General features: G+C 42.8%; 1 protein-coding gene across 1 annotated transcript; it reads left to right on the forward strand.

Moving 5' to 3' along the window:
* The first annotated feature begins 1,523 nt into the window (after nucleotides 1-1,523).
* Nucleotides 1,524-18,808, forward strand: MAB21L3 (mab-21 like 3). The gene is made up of 6 exons (XM_053934868.1): nucleotides 1,524-1,606; nucleotides 5,854-5,994; nucleotides 10,514-10,805; nucleotides 13,147-13,328; nucleotides 14,098-14,292; nucleotides 17,086-18,808. The coding sequence occupies exons 1-6, from the start codon at nucleotides 1,559-1,561 to the stop codon at nucleotides 17,317-17,319; spliced, it is 1,092 nt and encodes a 363-aa protein (XP_053790843.1). The 5' UTR covers nucleotides 1,524-1,558; the 3' UTR covers nucleotides 17,320-18,808.
* Nucleotides 18,809-19,056: the final 248 nt, after the last annotated feature.

Raw genomic sequence — 19,056 nt, forward strand, 5'->3', positions numbered from 1 at the left:
AGGGAGCACAAGGGACTTAATGTTTTAGGGGCATGTTTTTAATGCTCTCTTGTATACTCTGCTTGGATATAATCCCATCCAACCAGCCCCTACAAGTTCTGTTCCAACCTATTACTCCAGTTGCCTTCTTTCAGACCCTGCCTTTTATCTGGCTTCCCTAGCAGAGCTCACATAAACTGCTGTCCCCTCAGAGGAAAGATAGCCAGTAAGTCTTGAACTGAGCAAAAACATGGTATGAGTCCCTAAACATTGGGGAATCAGGAAAATCTTTTTCAGTGCCCAACTCTAGTGGAAGCTGGTTTGGGAAGTAAATGCCTACACATCTTTGTGAAGGAATCCTCAAGTCAGCAAAAAGATATTGGCAGCTGTCTGTCAGAGAAAGGTTTGCTTTGTAGGTGCTGGGAAAGCAGATGTCCTGCAGGTATTTGTGGTCCAATCAATTACATAAATTAATGTACTTCGTATTTTACTTAATGAAGGACATAATGAAGGATAACTAGCAACAACAGTACCTCTCCTGAGGTAGCACCCAGTGCCCACCCATGTGCTGCCTTTTGCCAACTGCTGCAGAGGCAGTAAATTGGTCAAGGGATGTCAAAGTTCATTTTCCAGGGAGAAATAGTGATCTTACCCAAAAGTGGAGTGTGCCTTCCTTAATAAGGAATGCTTAGCAGCATGTGATCTCATGTCTATACTCTGTCACTCCCTTCCATGTGCTGATGTACCCTTCTTTCTAAAAGCAACCAAGCTTCACTGGATCAATGAGGCCTGATCAATTGTTTTTGCCTCTGAATCATCCATATGGGGTTGTTAGCTGAGCTGCTGGCAGAAAACGAGAGGCAGCTTTCTGTCTGTTTACTGTAAAGAAAGCGAAGCAAGCTGCAGGAGGGGACAGGCTGCACAATATTTACTGTCAATACAGCCAGAGAGAGAGGGGAGATATAAGGAGAGGGGAGAAGAGGGGAGCAGGGGTTGCAGACTGCAACCCCAGTGAATGATCTGAGTGTAAAAATACCCATATGTTTTCAGATGGAAAGAGAGTGGATTAGTCAACAAGGAATAACTGAGAGCATTTAAGAAAGGGTGTAGTGAAGGGCTAGTGAGGCAGGGGCGTACTAGTGGCATGCAGAGTAATAATGCTGTGCATGTCTGTACTGAAGCTGCACTGCAATCTGAAAAGCACTTCCACATCTGCCCTGAGACAGAGCAGTTGGTTGGATTTTTTTGTGTGTGCCTGCATGCAAGATCCACCATTTAAAAGTAATAAGATGAATAATAACAATTGAATGTAAAGAATAATATTTGGAGCTAGTTTTCTGAATGAGCTGGAAGTCACTGTTGTAGCTCAGACCAGAAAAAGAAAATTATTAAAAATAGGCATGCTTCCTTGCTTCTCTCTTCTCTTACTCATCCACAGCACAGAGGTATTAGGTGAACTGAGCTTCACAGGGCAAGAAGGCTTTGAGCAGCTCTCTCTGAGTGTTCCTCTACTTCCAGAGGCAGGTGAACAAGTGAAGAGTGAATTCACACTTTAAAGAGCAGCGAAGACCATCTTGCCATGAAACCATTCACAGATGAAGATGTAGAAATCTACATCCAGAGCAAGGTAAGACTTTATCTGACCAGATTTTCTGTCTCCCACACTAGGTGTTGATTCTGAAGGGTGCCAAATTTGACAGTTAGTTGCTCGCCTGCTGTCTTCATTTCTGAGACAAGATTGGGTGAAGTTTAATGAGAACTGTATTTCTAATGAGATTTCTAGGTTTCTGTTGCAGAATCTTATCTGCCGGTAGCCTAATTTTTCAAGGTGCTTGTCCTCTTTTTCTAGGTATCCTGAATTTTTGTTCCTGATCTGGAATTCCAGATGTGAGACTAGCTGTAATTGACAGCATTTAAATCTAAGGAAATGTCCTTGCCTCTCTCCCTGTCTGGTGGTCTTGGCTTGACCAAAACAAGACCAACACCAGAATTTGCCTCTAAAAAAGATTCATGTAGGAACTGCAGAGACAGACCAATATTGTTAGAATTCAGTCATCAGTCTGTCACCTCAGCTTAGGATACTTTTCTATATACCATGATTAAAATAACATGTCTCATTAGCACATGCAGACTGGAATCTCATTTTCTATTTTATAAGCTATTCCAGTACTCAATTTTTCCCCCATTATGAAATGAAATAAAACGGAATAAAATCTTCTCTGATACAATACTGTTTAATAAAAGATCTAAGTGAGCCATAACATTTTTTAAAGCTGACATGTTTCATGGCAGTACTTAGCTAGATCCTGTTTTATGGTCTGCTTTCCCCAACAAAATGCAAGGTACCAAAGTGACAAATAATTTCAAAATGAGAAAGTGTAAGGCTTTGTTTTCTGTAAAGGATCATGTATTCTAGTACAATGAAAGGGCTGGTAAGAAAGGTTTGTTTTCTCTGTGGAAATGTTTTGGTGGCAAGTAGGAAAGTTCTCCCAGAAATATACCTTCTTCAGGCATGCAGTGTTGTGCACAGGAAAATCATTCCATGAGAATCTGTTCAGTGAGCTATAACAGAGAATGCTTCTGTGAAGATTTAAAAAGCAGAGCTACAAAGGAGGGAACAGAGGGAAGCCGTGCACAGGAAAACGCTCATATGACAGCCGTAAGTACAAGGAACAGAAGCAGACTGTAGTCAAGGGAGGCTCATAGTTGCCAATATTTTAGGTTATACTGGAAGTCTGTTTTCTAGCAGCCCTCCAGCTCTGATGGATTCTTAGTTTCTGCCTGCTCCTGAGTCTCTTGTCCAACTTCAGGCAGTTCAGCTTGTCAAATGCTGCCTGTTTTTGGAAATAGGTCAACCACCTGGTGCAGTGAATCTCTATAATACCAGAGATGTCATCCTTAAGCAGCTCATCAATGGAAAAATTTGAATGCATAAGGTGTGGATGTGGCTGGGTAAATAAGAGAAAACCCAAATGTTCTTAACAGTTCCTAATAAATCCCAATCCTGCTTCCTTCCCCCTTAATAAAACCTTAATTGACCTTGTTATTCAGGTTTTGCGCATTTGTTTTAGCGCAATTCCCTGAGTTAAGACCTGGTAAGGGGAATGCCAGTGAGTCACAGAAGTGACTGTCCAGCAAAGACCATACAATGTCTCTTCTCCCATTGAGTCTGTGCTGGTACTAGAAGTATCTGAGATAAATGCCTTGGCTCTTCAGACTCACCTTTTGTTTTCTGATTTTTTTACCCTCCCTTTTGTAGGAAGGTTATATTTTCCAACAGGATGATTAGGGAGCTAATTATAGTTAGCTAATTATAGTGAGCACCCTCTGTCAGTCCCTTGCCCATTGTTTTTTATCCCTGCTCCAGTGATGTGGAGTACACATTGAAAGAGGTGTTCAGTGGTACTCCCTCAACTGGTTTTTTGAGTGTATACTCTTATAAAGAATTCATGACAACTGCTGTAGCCTACCCAGTAGGTGATGAAGGCAGAATTTAAATGAGGCCAGGCTGGGTTGAATGGATTCTCCCTGGATACTGGAAGTGGCAAAAAATGTTTCCAGCAGGTGTCCCTTAGAGAGAACAGAACATGAGCAATGGATACAGAGGGCACTCTAGGTTTCCGTTTGAGCTAACCCACTGTGTATACTTTTTATACTTTTCAGTTTAAAAAAAGTCTTTTTTTTTTTTTTTTTTTTTTTTTTTTGTCTAAAAGCTCTTGGACATGGACAACTTTCTCTGCTACTCACCATTCACTTGCTGGAAAAACCTTTAGGTATCTTGTCAGGCTTATTGGACTGTTCTAAGGAGTTGTTCTGGATGAAAAAAAACAAGGTGGAGAAAATAGATACAGTGTAGATACAGATGGAGAAGTGCCATAAATGAAAGCTGAGATGAGGAGGTGAAAATGAACATGGGCTAAAATCTTAAATCTTTCAGTGTTTTTTTGTTTTGTTTTGTTTTTTTTTTTTTAAGTACATGTAAGTAGCTAAAACTGCTCTTAGAGAAAAGGGTGAATTGGAATGAGGAGGAGGGTGAATTACTAGGGAAATTAAAGGGCATTATATAAACATAGGGGACTACATGGTGTTAAGATAGCAAAGAAACAGAATGTCAAGGGTGGATGAGAGCCCAGTCAAGGGAATATGGGCTGACATATTTCCCACTTCCAAAAGCTAGTCAGGCTTAGTAAAAGTATTGTTAATTTTATTGTCTGAGGGAGGAAGGTACTCAAACTCTGCTCATTTTCAAGTTCAGTTTTAGTCAATTGCTGTTCATGGGTTAATGGATGTGAGGCTAGCACTAGTCCACTTTAGTCCATTGAATGGTCCTTTTTGTGAAGAAGTTAATCTATTTGTCCTCTTCCAGGCCCTGGGGACAAATTTCAACACACTTGTGTGTTTTTGGCTGATAGTAAAAGAGAATAGAGAGTTGTTTAGATGCTGAAGAAGATGCTGAGTAAACAGGACACAGGAATTTTAGAAAGCCATAGGCTGGTTTGGGTTGGAAGGCACCTTTAAAGATCATATAATGCAATTTCCCTGCCGTGGACTGTGACACTTTCCACTGGACTAGGGCTCAAAGCCCTGTCCAGCCTGGCCTTGAACACTTCCAGGGATGGGGCACCCACAGTTTCTCTGAGCAACCTGTGCCAGGGCTTCATCACCCTCACAGTACAGAATTTTTAACTTATGCTTTTGCTTCCTTTTGGTCTTTGATAATAACAAAAGACTGTAGCAATTATGTTTGACTGTGGCAATTATGCTTTATCATTCACTTTAGCCAAGTGATGAACTCTGTTTCTGTTTTTTTTTTCTTGCCTGCAAACAATAAGGTTTAGTAGAATATGGTGAGGAAAAAGAAGAATCACGGAGAAAGCAAAAGCTGCAACCAAATGAGATGAAGCATAGGATCCAAAAAAGAACAGTAAACAGTCTTAATATTTCACTCTCCATAAGTAATTCTGGTTGTTTAAGTAATGATAAATATGTTAATGAATTTCATTAACAGTAGCTGAATCTCCTCACTCTGTGTAAGGATATTTGGGAAATATTAAATGTCCCTTACTAACATCGTTCCTTCATGTTCCTCTTGTTGAATCTCTTTGTTCAGATTGTGACAGTCCCCCTGTGCTTCCTTCATTTTTAGTCATAAGTGAAGGTTCAGGTTCATCTTATATTTTTCTGAGTTGTCCACCCCTCACCTTAGTTCTCCCAAGACTCAGACATTTCACTGAAATAATTTTCAATAATTCATTATGCAACTACTTCTTGAATTGAAAAACTACCCTTTAAGCCACACAAACACCTAGTTCTCAATGGGGCCGGCTTTGGTAAGATGTTTTTACACTATCTAGGAGTAGAGTCTCATCTGTACTTCAGCCATAAAGACAGTGTGGATACTTTCAGTGTAAAAGGTAGGCATCTAAATGATGCCACATACATCTACCACCTGACTAATGGACAGATCTCTTAAGTCTTGATGTCCTGTCAGTTCTTGGAATGGAACATATTCTGACTTTGAGAATGGCTACCATATGCAGGGGAGTAACTGGTATTCTGCATCAAATGGATAAAGAATTGAGACTAGAATTAGTTGATAACAAATTTATCTGTGTAATGAACTCCTTTCCTTCCATCCAGTGGTGTTGGCATGGAAATATCAATTAATGCTCAATAGTCTTGAATATTGACCCTTTGGTGTTCTCAGCTCTGTCTCATGGTAAATTGGTTGCAATAGACAGGGGGACAGTTTTTATTCCCAGTGCAGCACGAGCACAAATGTTTCAGGATGCTTTAAGCTGATTTGTCTGCTTCGCACTGGAGACAAAGACTGCAATTACCTGTAACATGAAGTGTCTTTCCTGGAACTGACAGGTGGAACGGCGGCATTACCTGGTTTCCAAAGCAGTGGAGGAGGTGCAGAAAATCATCCAGCAGCTGACCGCAGAAATCAGCTACAAGGCTGTGCGATTCCAGGCTATCTCCAACTCTGGCATTCACAATGAGAACATTAAGGTATGAACAAGAGCTCTAATGCACTCTCTGGCAGCCTGTAGGCAACCAGGAAGTGATTTCTCCATTATGTAAGTATTTGTATGGGCAGGTACCTCACCCGAACACCACAGACCATGTGCTGACACTTCACTGTGGAGTTCTAGTGACTGGGTCATTGGCACTCACTCATGGACATTTCACAGCCAGAGCAGCATCGAAGAGAGATGGGTAAATCAGGCAGAGCCTCTTCTTACAGCTGCTGTGTTTACAAACAGCATCTATTGCCAGAGCTGTCAATCCACAAACAGAAGCCAAAGCTCTTTGGGAGACAGAAAGAAAAACTTATGCAGCAGTAACGTAAGAAAAAATGCTCATGCCTTCATGAGCTATGACCCATATTTTTTACAGGTGGAAAAGCTGTCAACTCACTAAAAAAAAATGAAAGAAGAATTAAAAGTCCTTCTTCTGCTATGAACATTAGAAAGCTCCTTCTGAAAAATATGTTTTTTCTTTGTCATGAATTGGAATTTCTTTTTCATTTGGAAAAATATAATACTTATTAGTGGGAGAAGTGAAATGCCTCCCTGTTTTAGACCTTCAGACGTAAAAATAATAATGCCCTGTCCCAGCTGTGACAGAAGAAGGCTGCTTATTTCTTGTGACTCCATTACACAAAAGTAACTAGTAAAGACACAAGAAATAAACACAGCAATGGCAACTTCAGATGAAAACAATTTTTTTCATCTGAACTAGTTGAAATACTAATGTCAGTCATTATACTGAACCACAGCCATTTACAGATCAAAACACAGCAAATACATAAAAACACAAGGCAACTTTTGCAGCTCTCTGGGACTGAAAGGGACGAAGTCTTTGTATGAAGCTGCTGGAAGGGTATGGAGGTGGAGGCAAAATATAATCACCCAGTCTGAAATGTGGCCATTGCCCTGGGGACAAAGGCATGCAGATTCATTGTTTTTCTGGGATTTTGTGTATCCCAGAGCATGTGGTCTTGTCAGTAAGTATGGCCACAGTGACGTAAAACAGTGCCACATCCTGGTCCATGAGTTCCTTAGTGCCAGACTCTGCCAGCCAGCTCTTGTGTGAAACAAGCCTGTTTGGCTAGTGAGGTCTGACAGGACCAGGGTCAGGGTAAAATTGTTGCTCCGGAAAGCAAAGCAGAACAAAACCACCAAGGCAATCCATTATGAGCAGTGACTTGGTGTTACAGTATGCAGATCTGAACAAATTCTGCTTGAAAGAAATCCTCAAAATCTATTTCCTGAAAAGTGGCAGATCTGTTGTTCATGTTTAACCCAGTGTTACAAATCTGTGGAAGTAACACTAGGAGGACCTGACTAACTATGCTGTAGGTGTGGGGCACCAAAGAATGGGTTGATGAGAAATTACTTTGGTTTGGGCTGTCTACTTCCAAAGATTGAAAACTTTAATACTATTACTGACATACTTTAACATAGAGGAGACTTGTGTCCAGGGAAAGTCAATGTATTCATTATTCCGTGTTCAATTTTGCAACATATTTTTTTCTGTCAGTTAAATCTACAGGATTTTTCAAACTCTCAGCTTCTAGCTAAAAGGAATCAATTTAACATGGTGAAAGATCTAGATTTGTTGAGAAGCCTCAAGCTCCCTTCTAAATATGAAGGACTGAGTGGAGAATAGTTAAGAAAAGTTTTTAGGTATTCAGTGTTTTCCTGTGACCCACGTAACAAAAAAGTTATGCTTTAATGAAAACCTGAATTAAAATTCATATGAACAAAACAGATTATTTAATTTTTAGAAGTTCTAACTGTTTGTTTTTGTTGTGGCCTACCATTTTTGGAACTGTCAACTGTGCAGGGCTGATGAAAACGCTGGGGAGGCTTTAGTAAAGTTATAATGAAGAGGTCCAGACTAGTTGCTGGTACTGCACTGCCCAGTGGCATTGCCAACTGTTTAATCAAGGTGGGGGAAATGGGGGAATTTTCCTTTAACAAACTCCAAGCATCCAGGGAAGCTTGCAGCTTTGCTCTGTGAATGAATGACCTTTGCTGTGAATGAATGATGCTTTCTCTCTGTTCTGTGTACTTGTCTTCCCTTCTGCTTCTCTCAGGATCAGCCAGCTTTACTGGCCAAGTGGTCAGCTATACTTCGGAGGAAGCGCCCATTCCACCCATCCATCCAGGTACAAAGCCTTCCTGGTGCCTGATAATCCCTGTGCTTACTTCCTTCTCACACACCCTCTTCTCCAGACAATTTCACCCACCAAACGGATCCTTCCATGACTGTTTTGTCCTCTGCACAAAAGACTTGCTTTTTTTTTCCCTCAAAGCATAATTATTTTCTTTCTAACCTAATGTTTCTGTCTCTCTGGAACAGCCTGGCCAGGTTCACAAGAATGAGGTTATATATCATTTGCCCAGCATACTCTAGACAGGATTTTAACACAGCAGAACTGGCCACAAGTTACACACCCAGAAATGGAGACTCTTGCTCGAGCCTGTGACTTTCTGGGGCCTGTGGCCTGCACACAGCATGTGAGACCATCGTGTGACAGAGCATAGGTATGGGACTGGGATTTGTTCAGGCCAAGAAGATACCAACTGCCCAGCTTTACAGTGCTAATCCCAGCCTTGTGCATTCTGTTGTTTTCTGGTAAGCCCCAGGTGGAGGGCCCTTGTGACTTGCATTTGTAGGCACTCACATAACATGTGCAGCTCTTCCCTTTGCAATCTGTTGGGTGCTAGTGCATACAAGACAGCATTTTGGTATGGGGGAAATGGTTGTTTACCTGAAAATGTGGCTGAGGCAGTGAGCCACAGCCACAGTAACTGCATGACAGCCATTGTATTTTTTCCTTATGGAGCCTACTACTCTGTTTCTGAGCTGCCCTACCAAACCTGACGTGTGCAGGTCAGCTTAATCTGCAGTGTCATCCTTTCAGCATCCTCCTGCCTTTATGGTTTATATTTGACAGAAGACCAGCATCCTGGTGTTTTCTTTGCTATTTCTGTGCTTCTGGCTGGCCATCTTTTGTTTTCCAAATCTCTTGCCAGGGAGCAGAGAGGACCAGCTGCTCCCTGTGAGAGAGAGAGAGAGGCAGGAGGTGAGCATAGCAATACAGCCCCTGCCCTGTGGTCCCTGATTGAGACAGATGCAAGGAGGGCAGCTGGGTCAGCCAAGAGTCTGGATCATCAGGGAAATCTGCTGATAAGTCATGTCTGAGGTCAAGCTGCTTCCCCACACACTGGAGCCCAGGGCTAACCTGAAATGGGGGTCCCAGACCTATGGGCAGAAGACCCAGAAAGGCTGCTTAGGGACAAAAAAAACCTGTTAGTGCCCTCAGGGCCCTGGCACCTCTGTGGTAATACTTTAAATCAGCTGAGCTGAGGAAGGCTACCAGAGTGTTTTGGATTATTACAGGAGAGTGACAAGCGTGTTTCGTTCGCCATGGGTGTAACCACCTTGCAGCAGTGGCTGTCACTTCACATCCTGCTCATGCAGCAGCTTCACCTTACTTATGCCACTGTAAGTTAGGCTTGGTAGCAAGTGGACTTGAAAAGTTCCTAATCCAACATGGTAAAAATCTGAAGGACTTTGAACACCCCTTCTGGAACCACAACTGCCAGATGCTTCCAAAGTAGCACTTGGACATGTCTGGCTATACCCTGGGCCAGACAGATGATGTTTTGTGAGTCACCTCATTCTTTCCTTGCAAATACTGTTTTTTAATTGGAAAATGGTTGTTCCTCAAGTGAGGCAAATGAACTGGCTTGCAAACAAGCCTGTTTTAAGGCTTCCTTGTCCATTGGTTGCTGCCTTCATCCTTACACTGTTTCTGTCATGCTTATCAGGAGATGCAGTTCCATACATTACAACTGGCCAAGACCTGGACTTATTTCTGGGAGTGACACTGCCTCTGTAAGCTCAAGCATGTCACTTGCCTTATGTCTCTGTCCCTTTAAAGGCCAGTCAAACAGAAACACTTGAAACACTCGTAAAATGAATGGGCCATAGCCTTATTTTGCTAATGTCTGTAGTGGACTTTGAAAGAGATCAGAAAGGTGAACTTTTTGCCATAGTTCTTACTAGCATTGGACTCTGGGCTTATCTCAAGTAACAATTCTGAGATAATAACTACCACTATTTGGGTTTCCCTTGGCTGGCTCTCAAAACATATTTTCTCATGTCTTCCTGCTTCTTGGAAGCTGCTGGTTATTACATCTCATGCAATTGCAGACTAGAAATAACAAGAAAAGGGGGAAAGCATGGCAGGTGTGGTGGCAAATCAGACAGTGAGCTCTTATCTTCTAAGAGCTTCACATCAGATGCCTTCTAAGACAATTTCCTTTTAGTCTGCATACCTCCAAGATAATGCTTAGACAGGTCCTGGCTGTGTTCAGTCAGTCCCATCATACCATGGTTTGTCCTTCTTTTCAAAGCCCCCAGTTTTACCTAGTACTTCCTCAACCCTGTTTTCCTGACTTTAGCTCATGGATCTGCCCTTGTCTCCTCTCTCAATCTCTCTGAACTCTCCTAGGTCTTAGCACCCAGCCAATTCCTCATCACAGTTCCTCTGCGTGGCCTGACCGGTTACAGGGAATGCCAGGTACGGCACTGGCGCTATTACACCGTGAATGGAGCCAAGCTCCTCTCCTCCGTGCGGGACCCTGAGGAATTGCATCAGTGGCTGGAGGTGGAGCAGTTCTCAAAAAGCCTTCAGCAGTGGCATGAAGAGGATGTGAACATCGAAGGTGATCTGGTTCCAGCCAAAGTCCTTATTGTCTTCCGGGAGCTGGTGGAGAAGTCGATTGTATCCTGTAATCTCTCCAGTGAGTTTGGTGGGGACAGATGTGAGGGAACCCATCACACACACAGAGTGTTTGGATTGTATGGTCAGAAGCTGAGCAAAACTCTCCAAAACCAGGAAGCCTTCAAGGGATTGCAGTGACGTAGACAGACCTACATTGAAGATAGAATTCAGTAGTTTTGGGGCTCTTTGTACCCAAGATGTTTCTCCTTTCTTAGGAATTTGGGTAGGGTCTCCAGCAACATCACCCTTGCAGTTCAACTAAGAGGCAGCCCAGATTTTTAGAACATTTAGGAGTTAGTTTGGGAAAAAAAATCTTCACTACAGCACCTGCAATATATTTAAATTATTAAGGAAGGTAGTATAGGAAAATTGGGTACTGGAAAGATGTGTACATCTGAGAAGAACATGTTTGAAGATATTTATAGGGCAGATAATGCTCTGGGGAAACCTTAGCTGTCCACAGCTTTCCAGCATGTGATGGTGGGAACTAAGTAGAAGTACTTCTACTGAAGCAAAATATGTTGGACAAGAGCTCTTTTCCCCAGTGTCCAGGCTACTCCTGTGGTGCCTCTTCCCATAGCATGTTTCCAGAATGACTTCACTCATCAGTAGCCTAATGAGTCTTCTATATTTCAGAGCAATAGAAGCTATTTCCACTCATCTGATTGCACTCTGATTTGTAGTCACAGGGAAAAAAAATGTTAATGTCAAGCTCTTCTAGATAATGGCATTTTTTTCAGGAAATACTTGTTATCATAGGAATGGAAAGGTGGATAGGAATGAAATTTCACCATTGAGGCTCACAAGAAAGACCAGCTGGAACAGGCTTGCTTCTGAGGCTTTACTTAAGTGAAAGTTTTTGTGTTGGGCAGCAGTCAGTATCAAGTTCTTGAGTGAAAGTTGAGTGTTGCAGGAAAGGTATTTGCAAGGACCCCAGAGAGTGGTGTGTAGGTTGATGATTCTGATGCCTTTTTTGTAAGGTCCGCTGGGAGGAGATGAGCTAAGATGAAGTCAGGAGAAGCAATTACCATTTTTGTTTGTTTCTGTGAAGAATGGACTTCCTTCATCCCACAGTATGGCTAAAGTTACAGAAAACTTCACTGATTTCTTTGCTTCCCTGTTTTTTAATTACGTCAGCACCAGCAAAATCAGTTTTTGAGATGTCTCACTTTTCAGTAGTGGAAAAATAGGTATAAGCATTGCAATGCTTTTGGAAACACTATGAACATATTTACATGCTGACGCAGTGGTTGCTCTAACACTTTTCAGCTGCTAGGGATCCTTGTTGGGAGCTTGGGAACAGAACAGTTCCTGTTTAGATGCCAGGCTTGGCTCAGCAGGGAAATAGCACATAGATTTTCTGAGGTTAATAAAGTGCTGGTTGGGATGGACTCTACTTTTTGCAAGGTAATTCACCCCATGAATTGCTCCTTAGCACATGCCAGTCAAAATGAGGTTGGGATAACACATCGCTCTTTAAACTGCTTATGTTCGTCTGCTCAGCCTTTCACTTCAGTGGGTTAGAGGATGAACACACAATTGGCTCAGATGGCAGAGCTGAAGGGACAATGATCCTGCCAGAGTGACCAGGACATAAACTTCTTCCATGAACTCAACTGGACCAACAGGAAACATCCCACAAAGTCCATTAGTTGCAGCTTGCTTTCCTTTTTGTACTCTTAGATCATGCTGTTCCTGGAGATGAGCCACTCTTCTTTAACACTGAGGAAACATCTTTCCTCCAAATCACCTTGGAACTAATTCTTCTTAACACTCAGCACTTGCAGTGATGTAGCAGTTAGGCTTTTCTGTGTGACTGCTCTGTACAACAGACCATAAATTCTGGTATTGTCTTCTGTGCAAGTGCATCTCCAGAAGCAAATTTTACAGATACCCCACAAAACATTCTGAATGTCTGGCAGTAGTAAGTGTGATATGGAATAGATCTGATTTCAGGTTCTCTGAAGGAAGAAAAACATCTTTAGATAGGAAGTGTTCATCTGGTCCTCTCCAATCTGCAGTGATCTCCTTGTAGTGTATCATTAGAAATGTTAGGTTGCACCACTTGTCTAGCTTTATTTTTAAGAACCTGATCCTAGGGTTTAAGAGTACCCACAAAGGAAAAAAGAAAAAGCATGATAATTGAATGTAAAGTTAAGAACATTATTCTTTCATCTTCCCGTTCTCCTTCCCCAGGATAGACTTATATAGACTTAGGCTTTTCTTATAGTCTTCATGTGTTACTGAGGAGAAAGTGTTAAGACAGAACAATAGACCTCCAAGTCCTAGACAGCCTCTTGCTTGGCTTGTGGAAAAGGACCTTTTTATCTGTATTTTCTTCTCCTGTTGTCCTTTCACAGGTAAAGTGACAGTGCTGGAGAGCTTCAGCTCAGTGGTCCGGGTGGCTGTGGAGACATCAGAATCCCAGGTTGAGGTGGAGCTGGTACCTGCTGTGGAGATTCCAACGTGCTGGCCCGAGAAAGCCCGGTGGCCTCGTTGCCTTAAGCGTTGGCCTTCTCAGGAAAAAGTGCAATGCATCAAGGTAAACAGTGTAAAAAACACCCTTGACTCTGGGATGGAATTTACCTCTCAGGTGTCTGACAGTGTTTTCCCAAAGGAAGAACTGCATGGTGATGGCAGTAGGGTTAGAAGATGTATTCTCTAAAGAGAGAAGCAATGTTTCAAAATATTCTGTTGGAATTTATTTGGATTTTGTTTCCCCCCCTTACAGTGGTGAATTCTGTAGAAAAAAATCTGAGTTAACTTTTTATTTCGTGAGTCTCTAGCAAACAATTCTGCCTGCATCACACAGCTCTGATGTGCACCATTCTTGCTCTGCCTCATGTACTTCAGCAAATGGGCTGGTGTCTTGTCCTCCAGCTCAATCCCATCTTTCCCTACAACACTCATGGCTGGATTATGGCACTCCAGCTCAGTCCCAGCTGCCAAGTTACTGCAGGTCCCATTCCACCTTCCAGTCCTGCTCCCCTCTTATGCACAACCTCCTGCTCCACAGCAAAGTGCCTGCAGAGCTGTACCTCTGCTTTAGTGGCACTGCTGATACTGTGCCTGATAGCTGTAGAACAGGATCTCCCTGGAGTAACTCATACCAGCACACAAGGAAACAATGCAAAATGCATGTTTATTCAACTAAGAATTAAGATGGGAGCGCGCCTCATGTTTGCTGCCTCTGCTAACCCTGTTTAGAATAGGCTTTGAGAGATGTCATACATGCTTTTGTAACCTCTGTCTGCATTGCTGGGAGAAGTTTGCCTCTGATCTGCTGTCACACTTCCCCTGTCGTTCCACAGTCGCTGGGTTTCGACCTCCTAGCCCGCTCTAATTACCACTGGCAGCTGTGCTTCTCCCGTGCTGAGCACATCCTCATGGAGGGACTTGATGAAGATGGTGGTTGTCGCATGAAGTGCTTCAGGGTCATGAGGCAGATGAAGGAAGATGTCTGGTGTGCTGGGAATAAGCCTGTCATCACAGCTTATCACCTTCAGGTAGGCATCACCCTGATACCTACATACAGTCACGGGATCTGTTGCAGTGGCTTCCATCCAGTAATGTCAGAATGTTGTGGTGTAAGTCAGTGTAGCATCTGTGTAACTTCTAAGGTAACTGTCAAAACTGCTCTACCTTTTCATTGCTTTATGGTGGCAAGGAGTTCACTAAATATGTGTTCCAAACTTCAATAAGAAACTAAGGCTTGTAGGAACATTATGATTGCAGCAACATAAATAGAGTCGAGGCCCCTGCTCTGTTTTGACTTCACGTTGTACTGTTGTCTGTAATTGCACACTTACTTCCTGCTTCTTGATTATCCCAGCCATCTATATCCATGTCTCTCTGGTGGAAGATGGTGCTTTTTTTCTTTGTGGATATGCACCAAACAAAACTGTCTTAGGTGAGCATTATTAATGAATTAGGTGAAAACTACAGTTCTGGTGGTGTTTCACTTGGGCTAGGAAGGGAAGAAAGAGTTAAAGAGGTGGTGGCACCCTCCCTGCACCTATTTCAGGGTTCAAGATGGCTTCAAGCAAGATTTGTGAAAAAGAGAGAGAAGACTCTGCTATGACTGTGTCCCCACATCTGACAGCTGCAGACACCAATGGGCCACAGGCAGCATAATTTGTTAGATTATAGATTAAAAATCCTGTTTCCTGGGACTTCTTCCTCCTGGAGTTGCCAGGGAGAGGCTGTACTTTTCCCACCTTGAAGCCTCAAGCCATTAGGTTCCTACAGTAGTTACTGATCTTTTGGTGTCCAAAACCAGATGCAATGCTAAGATTCCTCCTAAAGAAAAAGCTGGTGACCATCACATGCTGTTACAGTCATGGCACTACTCTAAGTCAAGATGGAGTAAAAAAATAATTGATGAGGCTGATTAGAGCTTAGCTGGATGCAAAACTCCTCAGTGCCTCTAAGAACTACCTGGTGGGAAAACTGTCATATATAAGACAAAATGGAAAACCATTTAACCATTAGGAACAATGTTTTTCCCTGGCTGAAGGAGCAAATGTGCAGGAAGTGCTGTTGCATGCATGGACTCTTGATCAAAGTAGGAAACTATTTAGAAGCTCTTCAGTTCTTTACTGTAACTATAGTTCCGGCTTTTACAGCAAGAGAGGATGGTTTACCAGACAGAAAGAATTTTTCAAAATTACTCACATTAAAAAGAAAAACAGGAAAAAAATAAAAATGAGAGAAACAGTCCATGGTTAAACCAGCAGTTGAGCAGAGGCTTAGTGTTAAGTTTCTTCACATTCTCATGTTTCCCCTGCTTCTTCACAAATTCTCAGGTTGCCCCTGTCAGAGGTATCCAACAATTAGGATTAAAAAAGATCCTCTATGACAGAGGAAATCTGCATACCAGGAGCTCTGAAAGCCAGAGAGGACCATGTAACTGCCCTTCTTTTGCTTTCCTGCATAGGAATGAAGTTTGAGATCTGGAATTTCAAAAAGATCTAGGTATATTCTGAAAGCCAACTCTATGCTGTTGGTAGAGAGCTGCCAGTTAGGGACATAAATGCTGGGGAAAAATCACTTGTTTGTCCTCCTGACTGAAAAAGCAGCACTGTTTTCCTTGCCTCCAGAAGCTTCATTGCAACTACTGCCTGCTGAAGTAGTTTTAATGTGTCAGAAGGTAACTACTCTGCAAGTCTTCAAGGAGCAGCTCTCAGAGAGTTATAGCTTGAATTCCTCACTATGTCTTTGTTCCCTGGTGGCATTCAAGAAAAGGCTTTGTGGTTATTGCAGCTGTGAACAAAAAAAAAATTCACATTTGAAAAACTGTTTGAGAAGAAATTTGTCAGCAGAACAACTATAGATGAAATTCTACCTTTGTAGAAACAGAGAAGTTGAAGGCTGTGGTTCTGCCACCTCTCAAAATGTCCGTGAGTCTCTTTTTGGGTAGCTGAATTTGCAAAATAAAATTGGGATTCAGAGGACAGTTAAGGAACTTAGCAGAATTATTGAACATCGAATAGGTGATTTTGTACTTTAAAATGTTATTTCAGGCTGACCAAGGCAGTTAGTATGGCTTTTTTGGTACAGTAAGTCCAAGTTCCTTGAGAAAATTCTTCTCAGTAATGGGAAAATCTGAGAAAATGCAACATAGGCAGTGTAAAAATAATACTATAAGAGCAACAATCATATGCATTTTGTTATTTTAACTATGTATTTCTCAAATGTTAAATTGCATAAAATAATTTTGGAGGAATAGAACATAAGACATGAAGTTAAGTATCACATGTCAGAAAAAAAAACAGCATTTGAGCAGAAAGCAAGCCTTGCACCTGCAATAGCTTCTTGGAATCTCAGTCTGTTTAGGATGCAAATCTTCGTGTATCTTCAGCACAAATACAGCTGAAGCTAACAAATAATTATGTTGATCTCATTATGCTCTGTCCCTCCTTGCATCTACTGGCTTCTACCCTTGCATAATAGGCCATCTACTACAGCTTAAAATGCCTGGCATTTCTGCAGAGCCTCCTGCTGGAGGATGGCAAATAGGCCAAGATTATTTTAGTGAGATCATTTTCCTTGGGCTCCTGGCTCAGTCAGTGGAGAGTGGCTCCTCTGGGGAGAGATCCTAACCAGGCACCTCAAAGCTGCTCTTCCTGGTCAGTTGGGATCCCTCCATTGCAGAAACGTTAACACAGGGAGGTAGCAGCGTGAGTCTCTGTGATTTTCAAGGCTGTCAGCCATTTACCAGCACTAAAAGTGCCTTAGTAAGCTGTGTGAGCCCTCGACAGAACCTCTAACACATCTTCTCTCCCATCTGCTTCTTGCAGACAGTGCTATTCTGGACGTGTGAAAAATACCCACGCACCAAGGATTGGCGCTGCTTCCCTGAAGCCTTTCTGAGGCTGGTACAGAAGTTGCACAAGTGTGTAAGCCAGCACTTCCTCAAGCATTACTTTCTCAAGAACACCAATCTGCTCAAATATGCCAACACCAGTGACCTGGACCTGGTGGCCAGCAAGCTGGCACTCTTCTTGGAGAACCCTGTTTTCTGCCTGGACTAAGGCAGGCACAGGTCTTGCCCCTAGCCCGAGTAGATCCCCCAGCTCCTCTCCCCACCTGTGGTTGCTCCCCGTGTCCTTCCAGTAGATGTTGCAGCTGGCTTTGTGAGACAGTTGGCACATGCAGCGCTAAAGAGAAGTGTTGAGCTGGCAGCGGTGGGCGGTGAAAACTGATGGGAGGTATCACTTGATGCCCAGCTGATCTAATTTGCTTTCATGAGTGACAGCCTGCTTGGAAGCTACAGCCAGTGAAACCCAACTTTGTGTGTCAGTCAGAGCAGGCAACTGCCTTGTTCCGTGTCTCCAGTCTTGTGGCACCTAAGCTGAAAGCCAGCACAAAGGAGTCTCGCTCTGCTGCCTCTGTAACCTAGCACATGTATTGTTGCTACAGTCGCCTTTCTCACAAGGACAGCGGGTTTAATTACCTGCTTACCTCACAGGCCAGCTCTGCAGAGGGGCAGAGGAACATTCCTATCCTCCAGTAGGAATCCAGTAGGAATTTAACCATGCTGCTAGTGTTGAAGAGCTCAATGGAATCAAGAAGAGGAACAGTGGGTTTTGCCTCTTCATTTTTCTCTCCTTCACTTATATTTTTCTTCCAATTGCTTCAAATATGTCTTTTTCATGTTTGCCTTTGCCAGTTGTGTTAGTGCCATACAATCAGGGGGCTTTGGCAGAGCAGATTTCACTCCCATTCCCAGCTCTATCCAGCAGGCTGGACAAGGTGCAGGTCTTTCCCTATTTGTTAACACCCACCTATTTTTGGGTGCAGTGCAGAAGGACTCTTTTTTACAAAGGCTCTTAGCTCCAAGACCCCCAGTGCTTTTAATTTTGTGGATGTTTCAAAAGAAAATGGATTTTAGTATTTCAAAAGAACAGAGCTTTAGAATTAATATAAAGAATGCTGGGTTTAATGTTATTAAATTGCTGAAACTAAGCCAATATAGGGGGGATTTTAGGTTTGGTTTGGTGGGGTTTTTTTGTCACATCTGTGCAGAAAAGTAAACAAGTCCTTTGCCAAGGGGGCTGGCCGAGGTGGGATTTGCATCCCACACTGCAGGAAGCCGCACAAGGCACATCCGCGGCGCGGCGTCTCCCCATTGTGGCAAACTGCAGTACAGGCACGCAGCGCAGCCTCTGCTTCTGGAGCAGGCTGTCTTCTACAGTTTCTTGAGCAGAGTAGATGTGGGTCAGGAAGGATCCCAGCTGTGTGGTCCTGGTCTGGTCATGGTCCTGTGTCTCCTGCATCAGATCTCACCATGTATAGACCTGATCCCACCATGTAAACGGGCACCCGCTTTGCTCAGATCCTCGGAATACCCTCCAAGTCGCCTTTCCAAATGGCGTTTGTGTGGAAGTGTTCCAAACAGTTAACTTCTCTTGCTAAACCTTTGTTTTCCAGGCTCCCTAAATGGAACACAAGTGTCAGTTTCATGATGATGCCTCCTGTTCAAGTGTGGCTTTTCTGTTTCCTGTAAGCTGAGCTGTTTCATTAAAGCTCAAGGAAATGCCAGTCTGCCAGCCAGTCAGACAGCTGTGGCAATGAAGTAATGTCTCCTGTTTCATCTTGATTTTGTCTTGTGGTTGAAGGGCTGGCTTCTGAAGTTAGAGGAGCGCAAAAGCAATTCAAACTGTTTGAGGATAGTGCAAAACATTCAGAGCTGTTAATCCCAAATTTAATATATTGTACTGCTCTGATGTATGGTTCTTGTGGGATTTAGTTGTGGCTGTTGAAGAATT

The sequence above is a fragment of the Vidua chalybeata genome, chromosome 2 (assembly GCF_026979565.1).
Source record: "Vidua chalybeata isolate OUT-0048 chromosome 2, bVidCha1 merged haplotype, whole genome shotgun sequence".
In the NCBI taxonomy this organism is placed as follows: domain Eukaryota; kingdom Metazoa; phylum Chordata; class Aves; order Passeriformes; family Viduidae; genus Vidua; species Vidua chalybeata.

Coding starts and splice junctions, on each gene's coding strand:
- MAB21L3 (XM_053934868.1), top strand. CDS start 1,559: ATGAAACCATTCACAGATGAAGATGTAGAAATCTACATCCAGAGCAAG. Junction 1,607..5,853: donor AAATCTACATCCAGAGCAAG/GTAAGACTTTAT, acceptor TGGAACTGACAG/GTGGAACGGCGGCATTACCT. Junction 13,329..14,097: donor AAAAAGTGCAATGCATCAAG/GTAAACAGTGTA, acceptor GTCGTTCCACAG/TCGCTGGGTTTCGACCTCCT.